The sequence below is a fragment of the Quercus lobata genome, chromosome 3 (assembly GCF_001633185.2).
Source record: "Quercus lobata isolate SW786 chromosome 3, ValleyOak3.0 Primary Assembly, whole genome shotgun sequence".
Lineage (NCBI taxonomy): Eukaryota > Viridiplantae > Streptophyta > Magnoliopsida > Fagales > Fagaceae > Quercus > Quercus lobata.
In genome coordinates this window covers 9,581,287-9,605,384 of record NC_044906.1, presented here as the reverse complement: position 1 = coordinate 9,605,384, position 24,098 = coordinate 9,581,287, and the positions used below count along the sequence as shown (strand labels likewise).

Genomic DNA, 24,098 nt, shown 5'->3' with positions numbered 1-24,098 from the left:
CATCCACATTGGTCACACGTCGAGTTATCCACCACCCTTCTTTTTTGGAGATTAACCTTCGTTGGGAGAGCTCTTGAGCAAGCTCGCCATAGGAATACCTTCACCTTATTTGGCACTTTCAACCGCCAAATATCCTTCCAGAAACGTTTAAACATCTCTGAATCTGAGTTGGAAGGCAGGGAGTTCATCTCAGTCTCACACAACAACTGATAACCGGATTTTACGGAGTAGGATCCTGACCTGCACCTCGGCCAAGAGAGGCAGTCCTCTTGATCCGTGACACACAAGGGAATACTCTTGATTCTTTGGGCTTCAAAAGGCAGGAAGATGTCATCTACTAGTTGCTCATTCCAGCCCCCTCCACCCGACTCCAACAGATTTGCAACTGTCCAATTTGAAACCCCTTCAATTCTTGGAGAAACTACACAAGCCGAGGCCCCCCCCGGCAGCCACCTGTCATTGTATATATTTATCTTAGAGCCATTCCCTACTCTCCAAAGTAAACCCGACTGAACCAACTTTGAGGCCTTTACTATGCTCTTCCATGCAAACGATCCCGATGCTACCTTAGCATCAAAGACTGACCCACTTGGGAAATACTTCGCACTGAAGACCCGGTAAAAGAGAGATGATTTATCCACTAGTAGTCTCCACACTTGCTTAGCAAGCATAGCCTCATTAAATTTCTCCAAGTCTTTAAAACCCATACCTCCCAACGCCTTAGGCTTACACATAGTTTCCCAATTCTTCCAATGAATCTTACGTTGATCACCCCGTTGGCCCCACCAAAATTTCCTTATCATCAGTTCTATGTCATGTAGTAGTCCGGATGGGAGCTTGAAGCAACCCATCGCAAAGGTAGGTATAGCTTGGACTATTGCCTTTAGGAGCACCTCCCTTCCTGCTTGTGAGAGAAGCTTTTCCTTCCAACCTTGAAGCTTATTCCAAACTCTCTCCTTAATGAAATTTAGGCTCGCCTTTTTATTCCTTCCCACCACCGCCGGAAGACCAAGGTACTTCTCATACTCCCGCACTTCACTTACCCCCAACTCATTAATTATCTCAATCTTCCTCTCAACCGGAGTAGCCTTGCTAAAGAACACATAAGTTTTTTCTCTGTTTAGCTTTTGGCCAGAAGCTTTCTCATACAACATCAAAATACTTTGGATAACATCCAAATCCCTCTTAGTAGCTCGACAAAAGAGGAGGGTGTCATCCGCAAAGAACAAATGGGAAATTTTTGGGCCATTTTTGCAAAGAGAGAAACCCTTAATAGCTTCGGACCTGGCTGCCTGTTGCAGTTGACAATTTAGGGCTTCAGAACAAATTAAGAATAGATATGGAGAGAGGGGATCCCCTTGCCTAATACCTCTCGATGGCCGGATGTCACCCTTAGGAACTCCATTCACAAGGATTGAATAAGAAGCTGAATTTATACAACTCAATATCAAGGCCACCCATCGCGCATCAAAACCCATCTTCAACATAGTGACCTCCAAGAAACTCCACTCCACCCTATCGTAAGCCTTACTCATATCAAGCTTCAATGCCATAAAACCCCCTTTTTTTGATTTTTGGTTCTTCATATGGTGCAAAGTCTCGAAAGCTACAAGAATGTTATCAGAAATTGCTTTGTCCGATTGGAAAGCATTTTGAGATTCTGAAATAATCAAGGGTAGTACCCCTTTAAGCCTGTTTGCGATCACCTTTGATACAAGCTTATAAATTATATTACATAAAGAAATAGGGCGATATTCAGAGACTTTTGTGGGACTTTTTACCTTAGGAATGAGAGTGATGAATGTCTGGTTTATGGATGGAGGGATGACACCTGAAGCAAGACAACTCAACACTGCTTCAGTCACATCTGCGCCCACTGACGGCCAATAGTGCTGGAAGAAAAGAGGAGGAAGACCATCCGGACCCGGGGCCTTCAAAGGTTCCAAGACCTATCTATGTATTCTATCACTCAAAATAAGAAGCTAAGTTGAGAACCATTTATCGGCCTCTCATCTTTGTATTAGAATTTAATCATTACGCAGTCACTTGGTAAAGGAGGTCAGACCTCTTTGAGTACCTTATAAATGATACCCCGATCACATTTTAGCCAAGATATGACTTATGAGAACTTTTAGCCCTCATTTTAGCCAACGATTTAATGATACGTATGTGCCCGAATACTAGGCTAGTCGTAATTGGTGAATGGAGGCCTAGGGCTAGGACTCAGTCTTGAGCCTACACAAGTTACAACCAGTCAACAAACCCTTTAATGAGCCAACTACAAACTACTGACAAAACTACTTTGCATCATTAGGAATCATTTATAAACCCTGGGAATGGTTGGTGACCATAATATCAGGACAAGGGCCATCTTCCCAATTGTACTGGAATGTACGTATCAAATATTAGAGTAATAATTTCATCCTAAGTAATCTTTAAGATGTTATATTGTTATAATTAGAATAAAATTTCTTTCACTTTAATTTATCATTAGTGCTATTTTTATTATTTGCTAATCACAATATGTCATATCAATTTTTATATTTTAGAAAAAATTTATACAAAGTATTTCGCTTGTATACTTATTATTGTTTAATTTAATAGCATCTACTGGTTTTCAACATTAGTTCAAACCTTTATGAATAGGTAGTAGACCAAAAACAAGTCCGAGTAATACTAGGGACACAACTTCTACCACCATTTTTACTACAATTTACTCAAGTGACAAGTTGTGAGTGGTGGAGTAAAATTATAGGTCTACTACTTTACCACTCACAACTTACCACGTGAGCAAATTGGCAAAAATTGTGGTGAAAGTTGTGTCTTGAACATTACTCAATCCTTCATGTTGTTTAATAGTACTTGAACTGAAGCAACAATCCTTGAACTTACATTATTCTTGAGAAACAACTTACATTATTCTTGGTGATTCATTAATTTCAACTTAATTTTATTTTTCTGATCATAACATGTTCTAGAAATTACCACTGTTGAACCATTAACATCTAACCTATTTGTTAGTGATAATATCATAATATGTACGTATAATAATAAAACAATAAAAAAAACGTATTGGTGTTTCCTTTCTCCCTTTTTTCTAAGGATTTAGCATGGGTGGATATATGTAGTATCTTTGTTCGCTAAGGGGGTTCAAAATTACTTAGGTATAGTTTCTTCGATGTTGTATCTTATATTCCTCAACTGAATTCAACCATATTGTTGTATTAATCAATACAACAAAAATGTGTTATTTTACCCTAAGACAATTTATTTAGGGTGAGTGTGCACTTCTTATTCTGCGTCCTATATAATGTGCTCATTTTATTATTCTGGTTACTTTCATCTTATAAAAGTTCGCTCATGCAATGATTAATGGCCAGGGCAAGGCTAACTATAGCTTTAGTGACATTATTTTAAAACGGTTCATATAAAAACTATAGGCAAATGAGTTGCAATTATACTTTTCTTGTCATTTGGAAAAAGAAATGGTAAATGGACTAATTAGAAAAAAAAAATGGCAAATGGATTTTCAAAGGTCGTTTAAACCCATAACCATGGCAGTGACACCTTTTGCCAAGTTTACAACAAATGGAAGCCTACTGATCCTTGTTGTAAGGTGGCATGCTTGAAAGTTTCCTCAAAATATATTTATGTACAAACCAAGGCATGTCAAACTCAAGCACGTCGTGATACCATATTAATTTCATAGGAAACTATCAGTCAGTTTTCCTCACCAAAGGCCATGGTTTTGTACACCTAGCTTTGTGGGCTACCTCATAAATTATAAACAAAAATGGATCATGATATACGTTCATTGAAGTTCACCTATTTTTTTATCTGTTTTGAGGTTGGGGAGAGAGAGAGAGAGGAGTTGCAAAATACAATCTAAGTACAAGGACAAAACCAAAAACCATATATAAGATAGATAATCATGTAGATGGATTTTGTTCACATAAAAGTAATGGAAAGCCAAGTCAAGACCTCACATTCTCAAAAAAGCAGCAGACATTCCCAAAGGTGAAAACTTTCATTTCTACCAAATATAAAGTCCTAACACTACAAGATTTGACCCTAACAACACCATCAAGGCCCAAAAGACTAGAAACTCGATCATAAGAAAAAGAAAAATAAACAAAGCACAAAGCAACTAGCTAGTAGATCCCAAACTACTAATACCTAAAACAAGTCCTAACTCTGAAAGACCTCAAACAAGACCTGTAACATCCCGTGAGTTTAAAAAAAAAAAAAAAAAGGGTTAAGTCAGAATTTTTGTGGACCAATATGCCCCCACCTAACCCCACTACCCATCACACAATCCTCTCCCTCTTTTCTCTCTTTGGCCGGTCACTCCCACTCTTATTCTCCTTTTCTTTTTCTTTTTCAGTCAACACAACACTCACACACACTCCTCTCCCTCACCCTCCCACCGGTACACTCCTCATCCTCACCTCTACCATTTTTCTTGCAAATCACTAGAAAATCCTCAAGAACATCACACCTTCACATAAGTAAATTGAGGTAAAAGTTTTAATCTCTTTTGATGAGTATTATGTTCTTATTTGAGGTTATTTTACCCAAGCTTTAATGATGATTTTCATGTGATTTAAGAGCTTTGGAAATGATATTCATGTGTTATACTTATGGGTTTTGGTCTTGGTGGATGTAATTGTTGAGTGAGTTCATGCCTTTTACAATGTTGGGTATCTAGGGCTTGTTATGGTGAAAATTTGGGGGTTTTGAGGTATATCTTGTGAAATGAAATTGTGAATATAATTTTATAGTTTATTTGGAGCTAGTTAAAGATCTAAATTGTTTGTTTGAAAGGATATTGTGATTTTGGTGTCATGGGTCTCTTGATGATGTTGTGAAAACCATGTGGAAACTATTTATAAATTATTGAGGTTTTGATGTTAGAAATAATACCTTGTATGATTCATAAGTATAATGGGAGTCTATGTCTTGTAAAGTAATTGGTTGAGAAACTTTGGAGATGGAAAATATTATTTGTGAGGCTAAATCTAGGCTTGCCTAATTTAGTGCTTATTTGGCAATTCCTAATATGTAGCTAGATACAATTTCAAGTTTTGTGCTCATTGTGATAGATTTGCTTGACATTGTTTAGGTTCTAGCTAATCTCCCCTTGGAGCTTGGAGAATTAGGATTTTGCGGTTGCTAGGTAAGTAGCTTTTTAATGGGTATTTTTGAAAAATAACCATATCTTATAAATATTGTTTTTGGGTCAAACACATTTTGGAAAATTAATGGTGGAACTATGTTTTTCTAAAAGGTGTTGTGTTATGACCCTACTATATATATGATTATATATGAAAATGCATATTCTTATTGCATATGGGGGATTTGCATGATTTGTTAGCAAAGAAAAGACTAGCATCTTTGATTAAATTCTAGAAAATGCGTATTATGGATTTATTGCATTATTTGCAAAAATATAAAGATGCTTTATCTTGGCCTATGTTATTTGGGAAGTTAATACAAAATCTCTTTGGCAAGAAATAAGTTGAAGGCATTGAAAACCTTGTGAATATCTTGGGCATTCAAATGTTTTATGAAACTACTTAGAAGTGAAATTATGTATTTTGAATTAAAGTTATGTGAGCTCTTTATGTTCTACCCATGTGCTGTGACATGTGATTACTCGGTGATTACCTAGCTAGATACTATAGTCTGTGTGACATTAGTATCTTAGCGCCCGTCTTTGTGATGGTTATGAGTTCCGGCTTTGTGTCGGCGATGAGTTCCGGCTTTGTGTCGGCAGTTTAGTTCCGGCTTTGTGTCGGCAATGAGTTCCGGCTTTGTGTCGGCGATTATCATGTGGCCTTGGGTTAGATTTTCTGGTTTGGAACGGTGTGTTATTGCTCACAGTATAGTAAGTAGTTTCATGTTGAGATATTTTGAGGAATGTATAGTATGTAATCTCATGAGAACATTTTGAGAAGCTTTGTGCTGTGTCAATTTATTCATTATTGTCATATTATTTTTGGGAAATAGTTTTGTAGAAACTATTTGGAAACTCCTGAATTAAAAGCATGATTAGTAAATTGTTACCACCAAGAAACTTGCATTTCCCCACCCCCTTTAATTATGCTACTTACTGGGCTTTGTCTCATTCCATTATTTTTATAACTTTTCAGAGTAGGCAACAATCTTTTGAGACAGCATTTTTGGTGGCTAATAGTAGTTAGACTAACTACTGATGGAGGCTGAATTTTTGTGTAATGGATATATTAGATGGTGTACATCTTAGTCTAGGCTTGACTCATTCTTTTGTATATTATAGTGGTTATGACTGTATTTTCCACTGTTGGGACAAGCTGTTGTTATGTAATGGTTGTTTTCAGACCTCTATTCTTTTGTGGCCTATGATCCTTGTAATTAATGCTTAGAGCTCTGACTTACTCTGAAAGTATATTCTATGGGATGATTAGGATAATTCTTGTTGTTGGCACTTGATAATAATTATGTGGATTGAATTGTCAAGAAGGCAAAAAAAAAAAAAAAATTTTACAGGTACTTGAGACGTCTCTCTCATGTTTTGGACCCTTTGGGGTTTGGGGCGTGACAAGACCAGTAAGCCAGAGACCCTATTGTGCATCCATGTCCTTCATTCTTTCATGGTGGTGAGCCAACACCAATGGGAACACCACTACCAGGGATTGTGGGGAGGATTGGAACACAGCCACCTGGGAAGAAAGTACAAAAGCTTGATGGACCAGAGCCAGAGCCAGAGCCAATGCCACCAGCAAAACCTGGACTTGGAATGAACCCACCAACCCCACCAATGCCTCCAAGAAAGTTCTGAGGGTGTTCAACCTTGTCATTGCTCTTGAGTTGCCTTCCTCTTTCAACATCAGATGAAAGGACCAGTAGCAGGATGGTGAGCATCAAAAACACCTTAGTAACTCTCTCCATCTTAACACAAACACAACTCTCTGAAGTCTGAATACCCTAGCAATGCTGTCTCTCTCTCTCACACACTTTCAAACACACACAGTACAATGAAGAGAAGCTTAGTCATATACACCCATCTTATAGTACCAAGCTTTTCCATTTAAAGAAGGGTCTCTATAGCTCTCAATTTGCTTATGTGGTCCGGGATGGAAAAATAGTGAGAGTAGTCACTAAATGCAAATTAAATTATATAGTCCTTTTGGAGGGGATATAACACACACCAAACAACCAACTTACTTGAAGTTACTAGCTAACCATGAGTTAGTAATTTGTTCACATAAATGAGTGGCGGATTAAAAATTGTACATTTTGTTCACATAATAACTGCATTTTTGTCTAACTTATTTTTTGAACCCAGTAAGTCAATAAAAATAAATTCAAACGTAAATAGCTATTTCACAAAAAATGGAAGCATTTAGGTTGCTTTTAGCACATTCCATTTTTTGGTAGTAAGTGATAAATTTCATTTCCATAATCCATTCCAACGTTTAACCCAAGAAAACATCCTCTTATTTTTGTTGGTCTGTTTTGTGGCAAGGATTTATGATACCTATCTGATAGGATAGGAATGTCCAGAGAAGCATCCATGATCCATGTTGAACAAAAAGTGACTATCTATGTCATAGCCAAACAAAATAAAATAATTTTTTAAAGAAAAAACCATCCATATAGTACAAAGGATTTAACATAACTTATGGTATTGGTCTTGAATTTATGACGATCCTACCTAACAATAAATGAATAGCGTAAAGGAACTCTGAAGATTTTTCTTCTTGACATAATGGTTAATTTACCCTCCAGTAAATACTTTTCCAAAGTCTTGAACTGTCGTTCACTTGTTCATATATCTACCCCCACTGATACATTTCTATTATAGCGGGGTAATATTTAACTGTTGCGCAGCTTTGTCGCAAAAATTAAATTAGCCATCATTACTATATTGAAAGCGAAACTCTATAGAAAGGGATTAGTTTAATGTGAATTCAATAGTTTATATAATTCATTTTTCAGTGGTTGGTCGGAAACTTGGAATCAATAAAATAGGAAGTATGGGCGATTAATTTCTGCCTCTTTTGGTCTTTTTGGTGAATGAAATGATATGCTCCACATATGTGCCGAAGAGGGTTAGTTTTCGAAAAAATTTGTAACTCATTGTCATTATTTTCTTCCAATAGTAAGAATTAAGGTTCAAATATCTTCACTTGTTGTAAAACACACACACATAAATATATATATATATATATATATATAGAGAGAGAGAGAGAGAGAGAGAGAGAGAGAGAGAATCAACTGCAATTTTTATTGAATTTGATTGAATGAAAACTAGAATAATCAAGTTAGGGTCAGCTAATTAGTAAATAGCTTTTTCAAATCATTTTGTTTGTTTGTGTTATATTCACTTTACACATTTTTTGTATCAATTAAAAAAACAATAAGATAGAGTTATGCACGTTCTTGTAACGTCACAAATACAAATTTATATTATTATTTTCTCACCAGAATTTATTCAAAGGCTTACAGAAGAACTTATTTATACTTGAATCATCCTTGAAGAATGAAACCGTGTAAGTAATAATACAGAATAATTTTAATTGCCACACAGCCTATAATTTAGTTCACAAACTTACAGTCTTTCCTAATTTCACCCTGGCTCCCTGTGATCACTTCAATGTAACTCATTTTCACCATAGCTGCTGCAAACTTATAAGCCCATATTTCACCTTGCTTTGCATTATTCCTGACAATTTCAACCGTTGAAGAGCTGCTCAAAAGAGTTTGATCAGAAGTTAATAATCCATTGTGATTCTTCAAATCTGTATAGTACTTATTATCAAGCCTATGTGGTGTAAGTACATCAAGGGGCACAGTTATTGGGTAGTCATTGCCAGCATTTTTTGGACACTTGGTCTTTAAGGCTCTAGCAAATTTGGGATCCATTGAAGGGTCTTGTGGATATGTTGCATTGAAAGTGTATAGCCGCTTTGAGAAAGAAGAACAATGTGACACACCTATAGAATGTGCCCCAGAAAGTGTCACCATTTCATCAAGACTAAGGCCTTTTTTAGCAAACCATTTTTTGAGTTTCTTGGCATTGAAGTCAAATGTTGGAAGGTTTTTCTTAGGCTCATCTATGTGGGAAACCCTGCCATCACGGCGTCCTGATGGTACCATGTAACTTATGCCTCCAGCTTTGTAAGCACTGTCACGAGCAGCAAATGCAATAATATCTGCACAAGAAACTGTTTGTGGGCATTGAGCTTCAAGTTGAGTCTTTGCCTCATATATCACTTCAAAGCCTCGTAAGGGTTTGTTCGCTAAATTTTCCTTCTCTGCTTGGTTTCCAGGTGTTGACTCCAATAGGATAGAGGCATCACAACCCTAGCATAGATAAAATGGGAAAAATGTGATTTAACTCTAACATCTTAGTAGCATTCAAAGTATTCTTTTAACCCCCCCCCCCCCCCCCAAAAAAAAACTTAAAATATTGGAATATGACACAATAATTATCTTACGTATCGGATATAATCTATCATGTTTTTTAAAGTATGTAGATCCCACGACTATGTTGTCGAAGTATTCTTCTTGCCAAAATAATAATAATAATAAACTTCAAATTTTGGCACATAACTACATCTATATACAATAATTATATATGCAGTGGACAAATGCAGTACGCCTTTGATTATAGATGGTAATTCATGTTTACATGTTATTTCGACTTATGAGTATTTGGTTGTATAGGCGTTTATTAATTGTGTTAGGATTTCTCGACAATAAAATGATCTATTTATTAAATAGGTTAACATGATACAACCTGACATGACTAGTCTGACAAATAAATCATGCAATCAAAGTAAACACATTTACTTTACACAAATAACCTATTTGCAATCCTCACATTTTATAAAATGAAAAAAAGTACACAATTATATTGCAAACAAAATTCTTCTAAAAGATTAAAGATTTGAAACAAAGTCACAAACAATTAAAATATAATTATAACTATAAATTTTGAAGAGTAAATTTATCAAATTAACCTTAAATTAAATGGATCAAATGAGTTCAAACAGATTTCACATGTTAAACTTGAATTAAATAGGTCAATTCATGTTAACCCGAATTTGACCCGGTCTCGTCAAAATTAAATTGTAAACTTCTAATATTGACACCCCTACTCTGATAGCAAAGAGATATTTGTTTCATCTGTATATATTAAGAGAATTTAGAAAGTTAGTTATTGCTTTTTTTCCTGTCAAAAAAACTCCTAAATTAATTAACTAACAACTTAAAAATGGGGTTAAAATAGTAAATTAGAAAAAGAAAGTTAGTTATTGTTTTTTTTACTGTCAAAAATATCCCTACCTAAAATTTAAAAATGGGGTTAAAATAGTAAATTGACAAAAATAATAAATTCCTACTTTACGTTGATTTAAATTCCTACTTCTACTCACAAACTCCCTACAGAATAGGATTGCTCTTTTGTTAGTTTTAAAACTCCTACAATCTACAAAACTCACCCAACGTATTCATTTTTTTTTTTTTACTTCATCATGATGTATTTGTTTCTTTTGTCCTCCTTTTTTTTCAATTTTTTTTTAAAAAAAATTTCATTATATCCTTAGTTTTTTTTTTGTTGGAATAAGTAGAAATTTCAAATTATAATAAATATAAATTATTAATCTTTATTCAAAAAACAGAAGGGCCTTTGAGCACGCACGTGAGCGCGTGCTCAGAGGCTAGTGTATATTACGAGCATCTGCTCTTAAAGCAAGTTCAACAAAAGTCGTGGGTTAGACACCTGTTGCTATATCCTGTCCGTTAAGATGAACCTTTCTTCGGTGACACGAACAAAAAAACTAATATCTTAGAAGTTTGTTCCCGTAATGGTCCCGTAGCTCAGTTGGTTAGAGCGTTGGTCTTATGAGCCGAAGGTCGCGGGTTCGAGCCCCGCCGGGACCATTTCTCTCTCCGAATTTTTTATTCTAGCATTTTTTTTTAAGGTAGCCTATTATAGCATAATAGCAATGCGCAATTATGTTTGACTTGACTCTCTCTCTCTCTTTGTTCTTCAAACATAACAAATATGACTTCGAAATTAACATGTACAAGAAGCTTAACAAAACAAAAAAGAAAAAGAAAAAGAAAAAAAAAGAGCAGATTCTATCGAACATAAGATGTTGATGGATCTTGAAAATGACTTTGAAACGTGCATATATAAGAGGCTTAACAAATAACAAAAACAGATTATATTGAACAATTGAACATGTTAATAGGTCTAAAAAAGTGTCTTTGAAACATGCTTGAGAAGCTTAACAGACAACAAAAGCAGAAGCTATTGAACACAACATGTTAATGGGTCTTGAAAATGACTTTGAAACATGCATAAGAATCTCAACAAATAACCAAAAAAAAAAAAAAAAAAAAACTATATTTCGAGCATAATATGCTCATGAGTCTTAAAAAGTGACTTTAAGAAATAGCAAATTAACAGATTCTATATATTGAACGTAACAATTAAGTTGATTGGTGTATTGCAAAATTGAGCTAGCATACCCTGACAAAACAGTCATGATAATGCATTCTGATGATGCCAGCAGCTAGGCCAGGGTTCCTTGACACAGCTTTGTTCACAGTATTTCTCACAATGATCTCTGCAGAAGGACAAGTTGATTGATAGTAACCCACTTTGAGTAATGAGGGCATGGCCAGTGACACTGACACCATCATAGACATAGTAACAAAGAGAACCAAGCAAATTTTGATGGTTGTTGTCATAGTTACTCTACAACTGATCAAATACTGTAAAGAGTGAATGATGAATAGGCGAAAAGAGCAAAGAAAGAACAATATATATTATAAGCAAGTTGGAGATGAAGGGAAAGGTCGATGTTAACCAAGTATATATAGGCAAGAAAATAGTGAAGATAAGATTGGCATGCAGTTTTACTTTTACACAAAAACGCGTATAGCTACATGGAAGAAAAACTTGAAGCTGTATAAGTTTGAGGGTTTCCGTGGCACGTAATTAACTAAGAGGAAACAGTCTTCAATGGCTCATTAATTCCAAGTAGCTTAAGATCTTTTAGCCTATTAGATTTTTAGTGGTTGGTGATGTATCTATCTTCTTTGACTTTCAGGGAACTCAACTTGACAATGGAGAGAATAAGAAGGCAAAATAATCTTCATACCCTTAATGCGTACATATATGCAGACAGGGTCGGTCATTCATATTATGCAGACTATTCGATGAGCTTAATTAATTTTCAGCATCATTAGGGTTATAGTTTCTCTTCACGTGTTAACAACTTGATTCGGACAAGAAAATGGATGGAAAAGAACCGAAAGGAATATTAGTGCATCCCACTAATACAATTCTACTGTTTGAGAACTCTTTAGAAGAGAAGAATGGAACAAGTCTAATAGGGAAAATGCTGATCATTTTCCTAAATACTGAAGAGGAAATGAATTTTTTGTCCCTATTTAAATGGAAAGAAATATAATATAAAGAGACTTAATATTAAATATATGTATATTTATTTACTTTTCATTCTTTAAAAAAAGAAAATTCAAATAGACTGGAGAAAAATGAGAATAAAAAAATAATTATTTTTCTATTCCATTCTATTTTCATTAAAATTTACTTATTTCATTTCATATATATAGTGTTTATAAACACCCATAATAGAGTATAACTTATTAGACAAATTAATTTAAGAAGCAACAAGTATTTATTGCAATTGGGAAAATAGGTTACTAAACAAGTAATTATTCATTATTTTCAAAGTTTTACAATGTGATACTTCGTCTCTCACATTAATTAGATTTATATGATAATATTCACCATTCATATAAGATAAATGAGTACTATGTTTCTCTATTTTGAGAATATCTAGTAATTTTCCATAATTAACAGGAGTGGCGCTCGCTGACTTACAAAAAAAAAAGAAAAAAATTATATATTATATATAATATTTATATATTTATTTTGTTTTGACCCTCCTAAAATAAAATTTTCAACACTCTGACCTTAATTTTTTTTCTAAGTACAATTGAAATAACCTTGAATATGATCCTCTTACCAATATCTTAGCATTTTTAAACAAAGAAAAAATGCCCAACAATAAACCAATTTGATCTAAAACCTTGAAAAAAAAAAAAAGTTGCTAAATCTAAATGTGTTTTTAATTTGTTACTTGTTGAGTGGAGACTGGGGGCGTGGTATAAGCCAAGAGTGATTAGGTGAAGACAAAAGCAATTGTTAACAAAACAAAAATTTTCTTAGTCCATTTGGGAACAATTTATCCTACTTTTTGCTGAAAGTAGTATAAATAAAAGGTAAAAGCTAAATAAAACAAGTAAGGACTCACATGAGACTTGCATATGTCAAGAAAAAAAAGAGAGAGCAATAAGCTCACTTATAATCAAGACTCAAATACACACTTAATAAAATTACAAAGAACAATAGTTGTTAAAGTTGAGTTGAATTGTTAAATAAAAGAATCATAAAGAGTAAAGACAAACTAATAGATAAAATAATTATGAACAACAGTAATTAAAGTTCACTTAACAATAATAATTAATATGTTTATTGTATTTATAAACAATAAATGATTTTTAAGATTTCATCTTAGTAACAATAATTAATATGTTCATTGTATTATGAAACAGTATGCCAAATGAAGTAATAGTTTATCTTTTATTTTCTTGCATGCTAGTACTATGGTCAAATTTGTAATAAGAAAATCTCGTAGACTATAAAATTCATTTCCTATAAAAAATTCATCTATTTATTGACACTCCTAAAAATAATTCTAGAGCTACCATTGGTGATTAACCATGACAAATTAGCTAAATATATCCCATTAATCAAGTAGCTACATTTTAAAATTAATCAGAACCCACTTAAGATGACCATTTAAGTGTCATCCATAGGGAAGAGTTCGTTCTTAGCCTAATGAAATACCTTTCTCAGCTTACAAATCCCAGCTTTAATTTCATGGATAATACATATGGCTAACTATGAAAAAACAACTAGTTTCTTAATTAGTTCAACCATTCAGTGTTTATTGCACCTTCGTAATTTTTTCAGTTCTGTTAGAAAACCTATTAATTAATAGATAAAAGCATACTCCAACTAATTCACAAAAAGTACTTTATTTTATTTCAATTGAATTTTGTAACAAAAGATTTGTTATCCCTAAATTTTAAATTTTAACTTTAGCCTTTAACATAGAATGTTTCTAATTACTTTCAAAGATATTTGTATAGTCTATCTAATAGATATGGGAATCCCCTATTCTTTTTCTTTTAATTATTACTTATCAAAAAAAAAAAAAAAAAAACCCAAGGCCTCTATTCTATCAGTCTTTACCTCATGGAAAACATGAAATAAAGTAAATTGAAAAAAGAAAAAAAACCATATCAAAAAGATGTGATATTGGGAGATTTGCCCTGTATGTGTAAATAAAAATTGAGTCTATCTTTACTCAGAGTAGAGCATAAACCTTAAAATATTAACACTGAAAAATTCACATAAAATTTCACTTATTACTCCATCACATTGAATAACAACTCACCTAATTTGGCACCACCGCAACATAGAAATTAGATTGGGGTACGAAAATTACAAAAGGTTTTCAGTGGCTATAGAATGGATCGTAGCACAATCTTGGGAAAATTTGTTGCCATCCTATATCATGTTCAAATTTTTATTAGTTCATTTAGTTGAGAATGCACTATGCAGCTGTAAATGTCATGAATTAGTAGTGTTATTAAGATCTCTCATTTCGATAATCAAATAAAGGATTTCTTTCTTTCTTTCTTTCTTTCTTTCTTTCTTGGGGAAGGGGACATAATGACTAGCCAAAGAAAAACCGGTGTTCATGCATTTTAATTTTAGCAGCATATTATAACTATCTAAAAAAAAAAACATTTTCACTCAGATTTTAGATTTTACTTTTTATTTAATTCTTTTCCAAATTTCACTTTTTTCAAAATACAAATATAATTTAGAACAATTTCAGGAAAAAAAAATCAGTGAAAAGATAAATAATTTGATACTAAATGCAAACTTAGGGGTACAATTACTAAGTGCGTTATAACTTGATAGTATTGTTTACCTAAATGACAAGTTATTATTATAAGAACTAGAATGTAACTCATGCAAATGCATGAATACATTTAAAATTAAACACAATTTTTATTATAAAAATATAAATAATAAGTCAAATTATTAAAAAAATATCATGTAATACATGCATTAATGTATACATATAGATACATTTAAAATCAAATACAATTTTTATCATAAAAATATAAATAATTAGTCAAAATTTTTTTAAAGTAAACGTAATTAATCACATATTAAAATTCTTACCTAAATTTAATACTATTTATGCTCATTTTTTTTTTTTTAAATTTTTAATAAGAAAGAATATGTGGTGATTTTTATTTAGATTATGTGATTGGTTTTTCTTTTTAATTTTATAGTTTATCAATATTAGATTCTTAGTATTTTACAATACTCATCTTGACACAAAGATTAAAAAACTTAAGTGGACACATGGAACAAACTTAAGTGAATAATTATGGAGTGTGGTCCTCATATATATTTAGACATATAACGCAAAATTGGATTCTAATTTCAAATTCTAATTTAACTTTCTTTAAGTTTTGCCTCTTAATATCTATAAATATATATATATATATATATATATATAGATTAATAATAATAAAAAGGTAGATCATCAGGTATTATAAAAACTAGCATGTAACCCATGTAAACATATGAATGCATTTAAAATTAAACACAATTTATATTATAGAAATATAAATAATTAGTCAAATTATTTATAATAAAAAATAGCGTGTAACACATGCATACGTATAGATACATTTAAAATTAATATTATCTAAAAAAATTAAAAATTAAAAACAATTTTTATCATAAAATATAAATAATTAGTCAAATTATTATTTTTTAAGTAAACAAATTAGTTATATATTAAAATTCTTTCATAAATTTAATACTACTTATTGTATTTTTTTTAATAAGATAGAATGTGTGGTGATCTTTGTTATGTGGTAATTTTTATTGAGTATATGTGATTTTTTATATTTTATATTTTTTATAAATTTTATAGTTCATTAATATTAGATTCTTAGTGTTTTGCACTCATTTAACTCACTTGGCAGAAAGATTAAAAAACTTAACTGGACACATGACACAAACTTAAGTGGACAATTATGGTGTGGTCTCCACATAAATTTAGACATATGGAGCAAAATTGAATTTTAATTGAACTTTTTCTAAGCTTTGCTTATATATATATATATATATATATGAGATGGGTTCAAGTTACACCTGGTGTAACATGACAAGAGTTACACCATTTGTAGACCATAGATTTGTAATTGATCTAATGGTTAAAAAAATAATATTAAATGCTAATTAACTTACACCTCATTCACTTAATTAATAGCAATTTTGTTTCTCTCTCCTTATTTATTATTTAAAACCTTTTACATATATTCCTTTTTTTGCCAATGACTTTTCAAATATATTTGCAATACTTTTTTTTTTTAATTGAGTTCATACTACTCTTTTTTCTTTTTTCTTTTTTTTTTTCCTTCTTTTAAGCTGGTCATACTCTTATAGTCTTATCAATTGTAAATATATATCCTGTCTCCTTAAAAATAAATAAATGGCTAAGTGTTGTTTAATGACTGACCAAGCTTGTAATTTTTTGATCTGAGATAGAATTTAATCTTCACATAGACAATGCAAGACCAAGGTACTCTGTATTTCCCTCAGCAGTTTTTAATCTAATGACTGACCAAGCTTGTAATTTACTCGATGCCACTAGTGCTAATCTAATTTCTGTTAGATTTTTTGTCCCTTTAGAAGATGTGTCTATCATTCGCAATTGTAAATGGGACGTGGCTAGGTTCTTTGAGCTATTTGGATGCCTTTAAATAGGCTTTCCATCTAATGTCTTGCAAAAGTTTGAAGAGAGCTTCCGTGACTGAAATTAATTGGGCTTCTGACTTGGATTTAGTTCGAGAAGTAAAATATGACACTCGCATCCATTTTCTGTTTCGTGCACTCAGGAACTCATGGAAATATTTTGAACCATCTGCTGATGTATTTGAAGATTTATGAGAGTATAAAAGACACTAGTGCAAATAGGCTACACAGCCAACCCGTGTGCTCTTTTTTACCACCAAAATAAATTCTCTTTTGGCCAGCACACAAGAATTTTCATATCAAAGCTAAATTTCTATTCCTATAAACTTGAACCATAAACTTTGTTAGCAAGTTCAAGTGAATCTAATTTCAACTATACCCAAAACAGGGTTCCTATTCTCATGAGTGAGAGCTACGTTTAAATTCACAATTGACAGACTTTTCATCTTACAAAATTTGTGGGATAAAAGTGAAGAATATAATTTAGATCGGTCTAACTAAAATTACCTAATTAAAGAGAATGAGAAATAAAAAAATTACTGGGTGATTGCAATACTCATGGGAAAAATAGTAACACCAACGAACCCGTGTTTTTGGCAAAACAACCACTTATTTGGCCTGAAACAATGAGCAGCACACTAGAGGAGACAACTTGTCAACTACAAACATGTGAAGATAATACCATGGAGTTTCTTTTATGTGAAAGAATAAGCCCATGGTGTCCTAACAGCAACAATTATATCCACTCTCCATCCAAGTCTGCAAAAAAAGCACAATAATTCCAAAGCTAAGGTTTACTTAAAAATGATCTAATAGGAATATTTAAGATATTCCGGGGAAATGTGTAGTACAAACTCAACCCAAAAAAAAGAAAATATATTGCAAATATATTTGTAAAGTTATTGGAAAGAAAAGGAGTATATTTAAAAGGTTTTAAATAATAAATAAGGAGAGAGAAACAAAATTGTTATTAATTAAGTGAATGAGGTGTAAGTCAATTAGCATTTAATGCTATTTTTTTAATCATTAGATCAATTACAAATCTACGGTCTACAAATGGTGTAACTCTTGTCAAGTTACACCAGGTGTAACTTGAACCCATATCTCTCTCTCTCTCTCTCTCTCTCTCTCTCTCTCTCTCTCTCTCTCTATATATATATATATATATATATATATATAATACAAAAAGGTTGATGGTCAACTGTGAATTTTACATAATAAAATTTACTAAATAAAAAATCAAACTCTAAATTAGTGTCAGCTAATTGGTAATAGCACTTCAAATAATTATGTTTGTTTGTGTTACATTCACTTCACACATTTCGGTATCAATAAAAAAAAAAGGGTTGTAAATAAAGCAATGAAGATAATCCATAACATCCACAAACGAATGCTTTGCACATTTTGTAACATCCAACAAATACCAATTTACCCCATTAATGTCTCAACAGAATTTACCCAAAAACTTTCAAAAGAACGAATTTACACTTGAATCTCAACATAGAAAAATGAAACAAAAATGTAAGCAAATCATACAAAAAAGTTTCAATAGTCACACAAATAAACCTATAATATATATCTAATTCACAAACCTACAATTTTTTCTTATCTCTCCCTGGCTTCCTGTAAGCACTTCAATGTAACCCATTTTTACCATAGCTGCTGCAAACTTATATGCCCATACTAGATTATGTCTTGCATTATTTCTGACAATTCTAACCGTTGAAGGGTAACTCAAAAGAGATTGATCAGAGGTCAATAAGCCACGGTGCTTCTTCAAATTTTTATAATACTTATTATCAAGTCTATATGGCGTAATTACATCAAATGGTACTGTTGGATCATTGCCATTATTTGCATTTTGTGGACACTTGGTCTTTAAGTCTCTAGCAAATATGGGATCCATTGAAGGGTCATGTGGATTTGTTTCACTGAAATTATATAATCGCTTTGAGAAAGAAGAACAATGTGACCTTCCAATGGAATGTGCCCCAGAAAGTGTCACCATTTCATCAAGATTAAGTCCTTTTTGTGCAAATCTTTCTTCGAGTTGCTGAGCATTGAAGGTAGGAAATGGAAGGTTTTGATTGGGCTCATCTTCACGTGATATCCTGCCATCACGGCGTCCTGATGGTACCATGTAATTTATGCCTCCAACTTTGTAAGCACTGTCACGAGCAGCAAATGCAACAATGTCTGCGCATGAGACTGTTTGTGGACAGTGAGCTTCAAGTTTAGCCTTTGCCTCAAATATCACTTCAAAGCCTCTTAAGCTTGGATTGTTGGCTGGATTATCTTTCTCAGCTTGATTTCCAGGGGTTGAATCAAGTAGGACAGAAGCATCACAACCCTGGCATAGATAACATGTACAATATGATTTAATTCCACATCTTAGTAATTAAGCAGATTATAAGGTATGCTCTTTTAGCGGAGAAAAAAAAAAAAAGCAAAAGGGACTACAAATTTAGGTACAATTTCTGTTAAACATATAACAAGTTAATTGGTGTTGCAAAGAGCTAAACATACCCTGACAAAACAGTCATGAAAATGCATTCTGATGAGGCCAGCAGCTAGGCCAGGGTTACTTGACACAGCTTTGTTTATAGTGTTTCTCACAATGGTCTCTGCAGAAGGACAAGTTGATTGATAGAAACCCACTTTGAGTGATGGCATCGCCAGTGACATTGACACCATCATAGACATACTAACAAAGAAAACCAAGCAAAATTTGATTGTTGCCATAGTTACTCTACAACCCAAATATACCGCAATACTCTAATGAGGGAATGAATAAGACTGAGAGTAAAGAGCAGAGAAAGAACAGATAAAGAAGAATATTATAAGCAAGAAGGAGATGAAGATAAAGGTTGTTGTTAGCCAAGTATTTATAGGAATGAAGTTAGTGAAGATGGGACTGGCAGTTTTACTCTGTAAACCAAAACTATTGCTGTATAGAAGAAAGACTTGAAGCAGTCTAAGTTTGAGGGTTTCTATGGTAACAAAGAGGAAACAGTCTCTTTGGCTCACTCCAACGCACAGTAGCTTATTTTACATGATCTTTTATCCTATTAGCCTATTAGAAATTGAGTGGGTAGTGATGCATTTATGTTCTTTGGCTGTTAGGGATGTCAACTTGGCAGTGGGGAGGGTAAGAAGGTAAAATAACGTACGTATATATAATATCTGCATCTTTGGTTGTTAGGGATGTCAACATGCATCTAATGCAGACTAGGTCAGTGAGCTCAATTTTCTGTATCTTTGTATAGTTTTTCATGATATTTTAATATCTTGATTAGGACAAGGAAATGGATGGAGGTGAACTGATGGGGATAGTGGATCCCATCATTATTCTACCCTGATAGTTTTTCAAGAGAGTGGAAGGTAAGAAGTTAGGAAAAATGATCACTTTTCTCAATAATTAAGAGAAATAATTTTTTTTTGTTCCTATATTTTTATTCGATAGTAGGTGCCATCCCTATTTAAAAAGGAAAGAAATAAAATATAAGAGATTTAATAGTAAAACTTTTTTTTTTCTTTTCATTTTATTTTATAAATTTTAAATAGACTAGGGAACTAGTATTTAAATATAAATATATATATATATATATATTTTTTTTCTATTCCATTATATTTTTATAAAAATCTATTTATCTCATTTCCTGCACTTATAATATATACGTATGGAAGCATTTTCCATATAAATAAAAAGTATTACAATTGAGAAAACAAGTGATCAACCAAGTAATATATTATTAAGTATTTTCAAAATATAATAATATACTCTCTCCTCTCACATAATAGCAATGGGGCCTATTTATTAAATTTATAGTTTAATCTACCATTCATATATTAGAGGAGAGAATATCTAATAATTTTCATGATTAAGCATAACAAACTAGCTAGGTCTCCCATTGAGTAGCTAGCATTTCATTATCAATTGGAACTCATTTTAGATGATCATTTATGTCACCTAAGGAAAAGGTCGTCTTTAATTGATGAAATGTCATTCTCAACTTACAAATCCAAACTTTTATTTGGTGGATTAAGACAAAATGAATAGTTGTGAAAATACAACTTGTAGCTTAGTTCAACCACTCAATGTTTCTCGCACCTTTAATTCTTTGTAATTTTTTTAGTTCGGCTAGATAAAAATTCCACATAAAATTTCATAGACTCCCTCACATTGAATATAACCATTCACTTGATATGAGACCACCAAAACACCTAGTTTAGAGAGGGTGTGAATATTTCTGTGAGCACAAACTTATAGTAATATTTTTCCCATTTGACAATTGTACATATAATGGACCACATAAAAATCAATGGGCAAGTTGTTCACATCCTACATCATGTTCATAATTAGTTATTAGTTGGAAAAATGCACTGCATGCATCAAGTGATTGTAAATGTCCTGAATTTGTTGTGTTATTTAAGAAGAGCTTTGATTGTGTTGATGAAATAAAGGATTTCTTTCATTTTTTCTTTCCTTCTTTCTTTTCTTCTTCTTCTTTATTTATTTATTTATTTATTTTTATAATTTTTATAATTTTTTTAAGAATTAGGGTTCAAATCTCCTATCCCCCATCTACCATCTACTATCAATTAAGAAAAAAGAAACTAAGGGCCTATTTGGTTTGGTGCTAACTCAATTTTCATATCTCAACACTCAAATCTCAAATCTCATCACTCAAACTCATTACTCAATTCTCATATCTCTAACTCAATTTTCCCATAACTCTATTGGTAGTGTGTTTGGCTGGATTCTTAGTGGTATTTCAATTCAAAAACTCAATTTTAAGTAAAGTTGTGGGACCCACAAAAATTAATGCTCAGCAAAATGCATCCTCTCCACTTCACATCTTCATCTCTTTAAACAAAACCCAATGGCTACAACCTGAAGATAAAAGAAGAACGCAAAGTGAAAAAAGAAAAAAAGAAAAAAAAAAAAAAAAAGCTTTAATCTCATAAAATAAACCCAGAAAATGAAGCCAAAAGATCTTAGTTTTATGGGCTTGGTGTTGATATTTGAAACTCTGATCTCATGTGATAAACCCAGCAAGTAGCACAAATATCACAAACCCAGAAAATACCCAAAAAAAAACTAAAATAATCTAGTCTGAAAATCAAAGCCAAAAATGCCCAGAAAAGACTATAACAACCCATCTAGTAAAAAGAAAAAAAAAATTGATGTAAAGAAAGAAAGAAAAAAATCAGTGTGAAGAGATGAAGAAAAAAAGAAGAAGCAGCTGTGAAGAAACAAAGAAAGAAAAGAGAAGAGAAGAATGGCGGTGTAGTGCAGAAGGAAGAAAAAAATAAAAAAAAATAGAAAGAAAGAGAGAACCAGGCGTGTGACCTGAAGAAGAAAGGAAGAAAGAAAGAAAAATAGAAAAGAGAATTGATGTGACAAGACTTTAGGTGGGTCCCATTATTTTTATGTATTTACTGAAATGCCATGTAACTCATAACTTGGAAACATGAAAACACCAAAATTGTGTTTTCAATTTCCATCATCCAAACTCAAAATTTTGAGTTTTTGAGTGATGGAAACAAACATCCAAAACTAATCCAAACACTGCATCATTTGTTGGACCCATGAGTTTTGGATGATGGGTTATGAAAATTTAGTGATATCACTCAGTTTTTGGACTATCCAAACAAGCCCTAAATAATTGAATTAATGGAATATTTATTAGGATAATAATCTTGTTGTTGAATTAGAAAAATATGGTAGTTTCAAGGGGGTTCAGGACCCCTTTTGTGTTGGTTTTATTTAGCTAAGGTAACCTCAATGAAAGAAAAAAAATAGAAAAAAGAAAAAAAATGCACAGTATTGGGCTTTAAAGCCTAACGAGATCCAAGGTTTCTACCAACCCAACAAATTAACAAAGAACTCCCAAATCCAGCCGTTCAAGTAGAAAGCCTCAGTTTTTGGACTATCCAAACAAGCCCTAAATAATTGAATTAATGTAATATTTATTAGGATAATAATCTTGTTGTTGAATTAGAAAAATATGGTAGTTTCAAGGGGGTTCAGGACCCCTTTTGTGCTGGTTTTATTTAGCTAAGGTAACCTCAATGAAAGAAAAAAAAAATAGAAAAAAGAAAAAAAATGCACAGTATTGGGCTTTAAAGCCCAACGAGATCCAAGGTTTCTACCAACCCAACAAATTAACAAAAAACTCCCAAATCCAGCCGTTCAAGTAGAAAGCCTGTAACATGGTCCTAAATTAATCAAATGGCTCCTAGGTTTCTACTTTTGAAAGAAGTAACTTGAGCCACAGCCCAAATCTTCTAGCAATGCATTAGAGCCTCCTCAAGTAAAAAAATTCTTAGACAACTTTATCCTACATTCTTTCAACACAAGCCGAAGGCCTAAATCCAAGACCCAAGCACCACCCAAAATAAATAAATAAAACTCACAAAAGATTAAGTGTTAGAAACCTAATTCCAACATTGATAAAAAGAGAGTCTACAGAGTTATAATTAATAAAATGTTGTTCAGTTAAGTGTTAGAACCTAATTCCTATCACAATTCCCAAGTACCACTAGTTTTGATATAGTATCACTATCTTCATTTTCTTTTTTAGGAACCAACATGTTTTAGCCTTTACTAACTCACGAGAAATTATTCACTCCCACAATCTTTTTGCAAGAGTGAATAATTTCTTGTAGAGTTCACTCCTCAAAGAGGAGGTGTGAGTCATAATGTGAGACCTATGTAGGACTCAAAACTTTTGTGAGGGGGGGAGGACTCCTCTCGTAGGACTAAAAAATTTCTTCTAACTCATGGGTGTCACTTATCTAGTCTTCATAGCAATTAATTATTTTACGCAAACAACTTGATTGAAAACAATAGTACATATTAAACCATGATATAGTAAAATGAGATTTACATCATTTGAAAGTAAATTAAACTCTAAAAAATGGATTAGTTTAATGTAAATTCAATGTTTCACATAATTTATTGCTCAATAGTTGGTGGAATTAATAAAATAAGAAGTTTGAAGAGTTAATTTTGCCACTTTTTGTCTTTAGTGAGTGAAATAGTACACTTCATGTAAGTACCAAAGTTAAAGGGACAACTATCAAGAGTCTTATAACTAAATAGTATTGTTTGATTCCCCCAAAGGGGAGAACTTAAGTTTGATTCCCTCATTTATTA

At 32.5% G+C, this 24,098-nt stretch overlaps 2 protein-coding genes, 1 long non-coding RNA gene and 1 other non-coding gene across 4 annotated transcripts; 1 reads left to right on the top strand and 3 right to left on the bottom strand.

Moving 5' to 3' along the window:
* Window positions 1-3,982: 3,982 nt before the first annotated feature.
* Window positions 3,983-7,107, bottom strand: LOC115979271. The gene is made up of 2 exons (XR_004089016.1): window positions 6,587-7,107; window positions 3,983-4,215 (listed from the first exon to the last, which is right to left on the bottom strand). It is a non-coding gene; the product is annotated as an uncharacterized LOC115979271 (long non-coding RNA).
* Window positions 7,108-8,475: 1,368 nt separating this feature from the next.
* On the bottom strand, window positions 8,476-11,745 carry LOC115980281 (peroxidase 5-like). Its single transcript, XM_031102547.1, has 2 exons — window positions 11,524-11,745; window positions 8,476-9,348 (listed from the first exon to the last, which is right to left on the bottom strand). Exons 1-2 carry the CDS (start codon window positions 11,743-11,745, stop codon window positions 8,581-8,583), a joined length of 990 nt encoding a protein of 329 aa, XP_030958407.1. The 3' UTR covers window positions 8,476-8,580.
* Window positions 10,856-10,929, top strand: TRNAI-UAU. The gene has a single exon. It is a non-coding gene; the product is annotated as a tRNA-Ile (tRNA).
* A 6,597-nt stretch (window positions 11,746-18,342) lies between the features above and the next one.
* On the bottom strand, window positions 18,343-19,988 carry LOC115979648 (peroxidase 5-like). Its single transcript, XM_031101702.1, has 2 exons — window positions 19,463-19,988; window positions 18,343-19,286 (listed from the first exon to the last, which is right to left on the bottom strand). The coding sequence occupies exons 1-2, from the start codon at window positions 19,676-19,678 to the stop codon at window positions 18,516-18,518; spliced, it is 987 nt and encodes a 328-aa protein (XP_030957562.1). The 5' UTR covers window positions 19,679-19,988; the 3' UTR covers window positions 18,343-18,515.
* Window positions 19,989-24,098: the final 4,110 nt, after the last annotated feature.